This window comes from Zalophus californianus, chromosome 10 (genome assembly GCF_009762305.2).
Source record: "Zalophus californianus isolate mZalCal1 chromosome 10, mZalCal1.pri.v2, whole genome shotgun sequence".
NCBI lineage: Eukaryota > Metazoa > Chordata > Mammalia > Carnivora > Otariidae > Zalophus > Zalophus californianus.
The window spans coordinates 601,698-609,083 of record NC_045604.1 but is presented as its reverse complement, the minus strand read 5'-3'; the positions used below and the strand labels follow the sequence as shown (position 1 = coordinate 609,083).

The 7,386-nt window shown below is 50.9% G+C and overlaps 1 protein-coding gene and 1 long non-coding RNA gene across 3 annotated transcripts; one reads left to right on the top strand and one right to left on the bottom strand.

The window, feature by feature from the left end:
* Positions 1-78: 78 nt before the first annotated feature.
* Positions 79-3,136, bottom strand: AQP10 (aquaporin 10). 2 transcript variants are annotated; one of them, XM_027612331.2, is made up of 6 exons: positions 2,925-3,135; positions 2,237-2,363; positions 1,422-1,559; positions 1,206-1,324; positions 764-981; positions 79-305 (listed from the first exon to the last, which is right to left on the bottom strand). In XM_027612331.2, the coding sequence occupies exons 1-6, from the start codon at positions 3,027-3,029 to the stop codon at positions 116-118; spliced, it is 897 nt and encodes a 298-aa protein (XP_027468132.1). In that variant the 5' UTR covers positions 3,030-3,135; the 3' UTR covers positions 79-115. The 2 variants fall into 2 exon arrangements, with proteins under 2 accessions (XP_027468132.1, XP_027468133.1); XM_027612332.2 differs by lacking the exon at positions 1,422-1,559 and having other exon boundaries at positions 2,925-3,136.
* On the top strand, positions 417-3,602 carry LOC113932849. Its single transcript, XR_003523147.1, has 3 exons — positions 417-545; positions 1,914-2,055; positions 3,304-3,602. It is a non-coding gene; the product is annotated as an uncharacterized LOC113932849 (long non-coding RNA).
* Positions 3,603-7,386: the final 3,784 nt, after the last annotated feature.

Here is a 7,386-nt window from a genome sequence, read left to right as displayed (position 1 = left end):
AGCGAACCGCGAAGCTGGTGTATTCGTCAAGAGAGAGGACGTCTTGTCACCAGCCCTGGATCTCTGACCCTCTCCAGCGTCCACAAGGGAGGTGAGGGCTGTCGTGTGAGCACCTTTACTGCGACAGCCGAACTGAGGCAGGCGTTTCCAAGACGGAGGCTTTATGTAGGGCGAACTCCAGATCCTGAGCTGGCTCTGACTCCTCCGGGTGGTGGAGAGCCACCAGCAGCTGGTAGGTGGCTGTGCCAAGCGTAGCCCCCACCAGAGGGGCCACCACAGGCACCCACCACCAGCCATTACCGGCTCTACAAGAAAAAGACGCGAGGGTCTCAGGGCTGACTCCCCTAGACTCCCCGTGGAGCCCCGCGGGCAGGCACGAGTGCTCCTGAAAGCAGTTCCTGGGGAGATGGACGCCAGGAAGAGAGGGCGTCTTGGCAACAAAGCACAGCACTTAGAGAGGAGCCTCCAGGAGAGCCTTGGTCCAGCCTCTTGCCTTAGGGAATTATCTGAATATACCCGTTTGCTGAGGGGTGATGCCCAAGGAGGTAATACGACATTCCCAAGAACACCATCCCTACGGTTTCAGTGGAAGGGGTGGAGGGAGAGGAGAAGGGGCAAGAGAGAAAGGGAGAAACGGGGTGTAGTTGAGGGACACTGTTCCAAGAGGCTAAGAGAACCGTGGAAGCAGAGAGAGCTGGGGACCCAGACTCAGAGGGAGGAGAGTGAAGGGGCTGCCCCAGCAGAGGAGGCTGTAGTCTCCTACCTGAAGACTTCAGGGCCCCAGCCAGCCACGTAGGTGAAAAGCCGTGGGCCCAGGTCGCGGGCAGGGTTGAGTGGGTACCCACAGTTGACACCCAGGGATAGCCCGATGGCTAGGATCAGCAACCCCACAGCCACAGGTTCCAGACCTGCAGGCACTCCCTTGTTCCGTGTGTCCACGATGGCCAAGGTGCCCACAATCAGGATCCCTGTGCCCAGAACCTTGGAGTTGAAAGAGGCAGAGGGGTCCCCATAAGCTGCCAGATGATCCATCTGCCCTTTCTCACCCAAGCATCCTGGGCCACCAACCCACGTCATCTGATTTTGTCCAACACAGGCACCTGGGGCGGGGGTGGTGCGGAGATAGACCCAACCCCACATCCCAGGGAACCCCAGGGGACAAGAGCAAAGACCGGGGCTTTCACAGGTCTCCCCCTCGCACTTACCTGATCCAGGAAGCCATTGTTCAGGGACAGATACGGGGCAGGGTAGGTCGCAAAGATGGAGGCTGTCTCCCTGGGGCCAGTCACTGTCAGGTTGCCACCTGTATAATTCTGTAGGGCATCTGCAGGGAAGAGGGACACGCAGGATTTCCATCTTTGTTCATGCAAAACCACTGCAAGGCACTCCTGGCCACATGCAGATGCTCCCAACCATGTTACCGTAGTAGACAGCGTAGGTGGCTCCAGAGGCACAGAAGGCAGAGAGAAGCTGCACCAAGCAGTAAATGGGAAGCTTGAACCAGGGGAAACGCCCCAGGAGGCACATTGTCAGGGAGAAGGCTGGATTCAGGTGGGCCCCTTCAAGGATCCAGAAAAGAAAACCGCCATCCCTTAAGTGTCACTGCCAGGTGCTCACCAGGTAATGCTGTTGTTGCCCCTCACAACTTTTTAATTTAATCTTATTTATTTAAGTAGTCTCTTCTCCCAACATGGGGCTCAAACTCACAGCCCTGAGGTCAAGAGTGGCACACTCTTCTGACTCTTCTGATTGAGCCACCAGGCACCCCTGATGCTTGCAACTCTTAAGGCAGATGTCACTTTTCCCATCATGCGTCAGCAAGCTGAGGCTCAGGGAGGTCATGCAACTGTCGAGGTCACACAGTAAAGCCCAGGGTCTGCCTGGTCTTTCTACAACAGTGTTCATGTCTCCAGGCTCCAGCCAGGCACACTGACACAGCACGTGTCTGGGGGACAAGAAGGTGAGGTGCTGCGCAAGAGGACCCCGGAGGGCTTCCCGAGGGGGACGTGAGAAGACAGCACTTACCCTGACGCCTTGCCATAGGTCTCTGTCTAGGTAAGTGGATGAGAGACACACAAAGGGAAGGGGCTGGACCAGGTCAAGGGCATATCTCAGTCCAGGGCGCTAGTCAAGCTCAAGGAGATAATGTCCCTGAGTCACCAGAGGATCTGCCTTCTGCCGTATACCCGCACTCACGTGTACGTGCACATTCAGGTGAGGACCCCGCCCTCCTCACCTGAGACGTTACCACTCACGTAGATGGCTACCATAACCGCCAGAGAGCCAGCCAGAAACATGGTGAAGAAGTTGCCTTTGTTTTCTCCGCTGGTGACAGCCTGGGCCACAGCCCCCTGGGTGAGGAACTGGGGGGGAGGGAAGATGAGGAACAGGAGCCAGGAACCAGCAGGGAACAGGGCAGGGGGGCTGGAAAGGCAGAGGTGCAGCCAAAGGAGCTGAAGGAACAGGAGGGTCGGCAAGGGAGGGACAGCGGGCAGGAACGGGGAGACGTGGAGGACGAGTGAAGAAAGGGAAGGGGGAGGAGAGATGGCCAGGGATGGCGATAAAAATCAGGGATAGGGGGCGCCTGGGTGGCTCAGTCGGTTGAGCGACTGCCTTCGGCTCAGGTCAGGATCCTGGAGTCCCGGGATCGAGTCCCGCATCGGGCTCCCTGCTCGGCGGGGAGTCTGCTTCTCCCTCTGACCCTCTTCCCTCTCGTGCTCTCTCTCATTCTCTCTCTCAAATAAATAAATAAAATCTTAAAAAAAAAAAAAAATCAGGGATAGGCCAGGAATGGAAGGGACAAGGAGAGGGAGAGAAGTGATGGGTGGCTGAAAGAAGCGAGATGGCAGGAAGAAAAAGACACCAGGAGGAGCCGAAAACTTTTGCCCACCTCGGCTCTTTCATTCCCCCATTAGTGGGCTTACCAGGAGCACGAACACACCCAGAAACTCTGCCAGGCACTGTCGGGCCAGGTGGTTGCGGATCCGGAGCCAGCCCTTGACTTTGGCCAGGGGCTGACGATGGGCCATGCTGAGGACACCCTGTCTCGGGCTGCGGCTCCCTCCGTCTGGATGGGCACACAACGACCGCCTGACAGGGGAAACGATCAGGAAGACTTTAAAACCAATTAGCTCAGCTCCTGGACAGCTTTATCTGCACACGTGTGCAGGCTAGGGAGGTAGAGATAATGGGAGAAGGTCCAAAGGCAAGCTCTGTGCATGACCAGAGCCTGGAGTTTGCCTGGACTCTGTCTCCTTTGTCATCCCCGTTCCTCGCAGGGGTAACCTCCTCCTGTGCCTACAGGTCGGAGGGAGTATCCTGCGTCAGTGCTCTTGGCCACGACAACCTCGAAAGGCAGCGCTACTGCTCCCACTCTGCTCATGAGGGTCTTGAGAGCCTCAGGACTCCCCTTGGCCACACACGGCTGCTTAAGGGCTGAGTCTGACTCTCCACCTTCTATTGCACAACGCCTCATGTGGGATGTGAAGCATTTCCCCCAACCACTTGGACGCTTAAAATAAAACCCACTCGGGGCGCCTGGGTGGCTCAGTTGGTTAAGCAACTGCCTTCAGCTCCGGTCATGGTCCCAGGGTCCTGGGATCGAGCCCCGCATCGGGCTCCCTGCTCGGCGGGAAGCCTGCTTCTCCCTCTCCCACTCCCCCTGCTTGTGTTCCCTCTCTCTCTGTCTCTCTCTGTCAATTAAATAAAAATAAAATCTTTAAAAAAAAAATAAAATAAAATAAAACCCACTCATCGAATGCTTGCACGGCCCTCATGCAGAGTCTCACCTCGGTTAGAAAGTGCTCTAGCTCTGTGTCGCCTGCCTTGGCTCCAGATGAGGCTTCACGCCCACGCTGAGCCCCACCTCCCCTTCTCTGGGTGCTTGCCACCCTGATTCTGCACACACATAGCCACTTCTTACTTCTTATCGCAAGCCTCCAATTAGGTTTAGTCCACAATGAGTCAAGTTCTAGACCCCGGGGAAGCAGAGGGGAGCAAAATACAGTGCCTGTTCTCCTATAGTGTATGTTCTTCCGGTAAGTGGAAATCTACAAATTAAAATGCTGGATAGAGTTTATGAGGTTCTTGAGACCTGGGCCATGTTGACCCATGGGCTCTAGCACAATCCTGGGTACTTCTGTAGCAGAAGTTCTTTACTAGGTTTAGTGGGTACCCACTTTGGGGCCAACGCACCGTTTCCCAGTTGGTAGGAATATCAGATGCTGATAGCACATAGCTGCTTCCCTCACAGTAATACCTTTCATGGCCTGAGACAGCCTCACCCAAGGTGACATGCCCCCTTATGCGGCCCATGTCGATGACTGGTCGATGCAGGGATACAAAGACCTGGCCTCTTTGCCTCAACGTAGAACAACCCTGAAGGGTCACTCCAGCTTCAAAGTCTTCTCCTGTAACTTCCTTGGGTCAGTCACCTCTTCAGCCTAATCCTGCCTCTTCCTCACTTTCTTACACGTGTATCCCCTGAGAGTGCTAGCACCCCCAAAAAACCTTGTTCATGTCTCTTTTCATCTCAGTCTTTCCCCAGGGAACCCATTCTAAGACAGTTGGTGTCAGGAGTGGTTCCGCAAACTCTAGAATGGAATTTGGGCGATCATTCAGGGGCTGGTTGGCAAGAACTCTGTCATGGTAGAAGGCAGAATATGGATAGTCTCTAGCTTGAAGTGACGCAATGACTAAAATTGTCGGCAGTGGTCAGCTGGAAGCAGTTACTGGTTGACAGGATATGCATTAGTGCAGTATGTCGAGCACTGGAGAGGCCGAGGGAAATGGTCACTACGTTCTGCAGAGCTGGTTGCCAAGCCAAGGCCGACCACAAGCCAGTGGGCTCCCTTCACAGCATTTAAGGAAAGTCTAACCTCTTGCATCCAGTGGGCATCAGAGCGGAGGACCAGCTCAAATGTGACTGTAGTAGTAGCAGAGCTTCAGAGAGGGTGGAATTCTCAGCCCCACTGGGTTTCCTATGTCAGGGTTAGGGTCCTAAAAGAAAAGGGTAGGATCCTGACACTTGAGATGGGTTACATCTAGGTAGATGCAAATGAGAATCCTGAATCCCCAGATTCCTCTGAACCCTCTCTCAAATCATTTAGATTTTCCTTCGTCTCTAGTGTTCTGAAGTAGTGGGTTTATTTTCATCCTTGCTATTTAGCATTGTGGTGGGTCTTTCAGATTAGAAGTAAATATTCTGCACTTCTGGGATATTTTCTTGGTTTATTTCATTGATGGTTTATATTATTCCAGTTTTCTTATCTTTTTTTAAAATCTTTTTTCCTTAAAATTTTTTTCTTAAAGATTTATTTGAGACAGAATGAGAGAGAGAGAGAGAGAGAGAGACAGAGAGCGAGCACATGAGAGGGGGGAGGGTCAGAGGGAGAAGCAGACTCTCCACCGAGCAGGGAGCCCGATGCGAGACTTGATCCAGGGACTCCTGGATCATGACCCGAGCCGAAGCCAGTCACTCAAACAACTGAGCCACCCAGGCGCCCTTAAAATTTTTTTCTTTATTGAAGTATAGTGGATATATAACACTGTATTAGTTTCATGTGTACTTTTTTCCTGTTTTCTAACTCTATTACTTGGTCTTTCTGGAGATTTCTTCAACTTTGTCATCAAAATTTTTTTATAGTTTTTCATTTCTGCCATCACATTTTTTTTAACTCCTCAAAGTTCATTCTTTTTTTTTTTTTTTAAAGATTTTATTTATTTGAGAGAGAGAGAGCAAGCGAGCACAAGCAGGGCGAGGGGCAGGCAGAGGGAGAGGAGAAGCAGGCTTCCCGCTGAGCAGGGAGCCCAATGTGGGGCTCAGTCCCAGGACCCTGGGATCATGACCTAAGCCGAAATTCATTCTTATTTTATTTATTCCTTTGTAGGAATATCTTCTGGCTTTATGGATCTATCATCTTTTTAAGGACATTAAAATGTGCTAAATTTTCATCTTTCTGCAGGTCTGTTTCTCCCAAGTTGCTTCTCTTGTCTGTACGAGTTCACCCTTCATGCTATAGACTATCCACAGATGTCCGGTAATCTCCAGCTCCATGTATTTATGGTGATACTCTGAAAAACTGATTTGAAAAATCAATTATAAAGGCACCTGGGTGCCTCAGTTGGTTGAGCATCCAACTCTTGGCTTTGGTGCAGGTCATGATCTCAGGGTCGAGATTGAGCCCTGCAGTGGGCTCCACACTCAGCAGGGAGTCTGCTTGAGATTTTCTCTCTCCCCCTGCCCCTCTCCCCCACTCACATGTGTGCTCTCCCTCAAATAAATAAATAAATTTTATAAGTCACCTGTAGGGGCGCCTGGGTGGCTCAGTCGTTAAGCGTCTGCCTTCGGCTCAGGTCATGATCCCAGGGTCCTGGGACCGAGCCCTGCATAGGGCTCCCTGCTTAGCGGGAAGCCTGCCTCTCCCTCCCCCACTCCCCCCTGCTTGTGTTCCCTCTCTCGCTGTCTCTCTGTCAAATAAATAAAATAAAATCTAAGAAAAAAAGTTAAAAAAATTAAAATCAATTGTATTCTTACATACTAGAAGTTAGGGGGGAAAAATGGGAGGACATGTTCTACTAAATACAACTAGGCAATTTGAAAATGTGAGTAGGCACAGAGGCAGACAAACAGATTAACAGAAAAGACAGAAAAACCCAGCACAGGGATCCATGTGTATTTGTAAGTATGTGTGTGTGTATATAAAATATATTCATAATATTTGTACATATATATACATATGTATTTTTCCAAATAGAAAAAAATGAAGCTGGTCCCCTGGTTCATACCAAATAGGAAGGTAAAATCCTGGTGGATTTAAAAACCTAAATGTAGGGGCGCCTGGGTGGCTCAATCATTAAGCATCTGCCTTTGGCTCAGGTCATGATCTCAGGGTCCTGGGATCGAGCCCCACATCGGGCTCCCTGCTCAGCTGGGAGTCTGCTTCTCCCTCACCCACTCCCCCTGCTTGTGTTCCCTCTCTCGCTGTGTCTCTCTGTCAAATACATAAAATCTTAAAAACAAAAACAAAAACAAAAATCCCTAAATGTAAAAAGCAGAACTAATAAAACTTAGGATAGGGAGCCTGGGTGGCTCAGTCGGTTGAGCAACTGCCTTCGGCTCAGGTCATGATCCTAGAGTCCCGGGATCGAGTCCCACATCGGGCTCCCTGCTCGGCAGGGAGTCTGCTTCTCCCTCTGACCCTCTTCCTTTTCGTGCTCTCTCTCACTCTCTCTCAAATAAATAAATAAAATCTTAAAAAAAAAAAAAAAACTTAAGAGAGGATAAATAAAGGAGAGCATCCTTTTAACCTTGGGTTGGGGAGATTCCTAAAAGATATAAAGAGCACTAACCATAAAGAAAAATATAAACTTGGCTACAGTAAATCA

Excerpts from the sequence above, each read along its gene's own strand:
- AQP10 (XM_027612331.2), bottom strand. The coding sequence starts at position 3,029 with ATGGCCCATCGTCAGCCCCTGGCCAAAGTCAAGGGCTGGCTCCGGATC. Across the intron at positions 2,364-2,924 it reads TGGGTGTGTTCGTGCTCCTG|TTCCTCACCCAGGGGGCTGT; the intron begins GTAAGCCCACTA and ends CCTCCCCCCCAG. Across the intron at positions 306-763 it reads TGGGGCCCTGAAGTCTTCAG|AGCCGGTAATGGCTGGTGGT; the intron begins GTAGGAGACTAC and ends TTTTTCTTGTAG.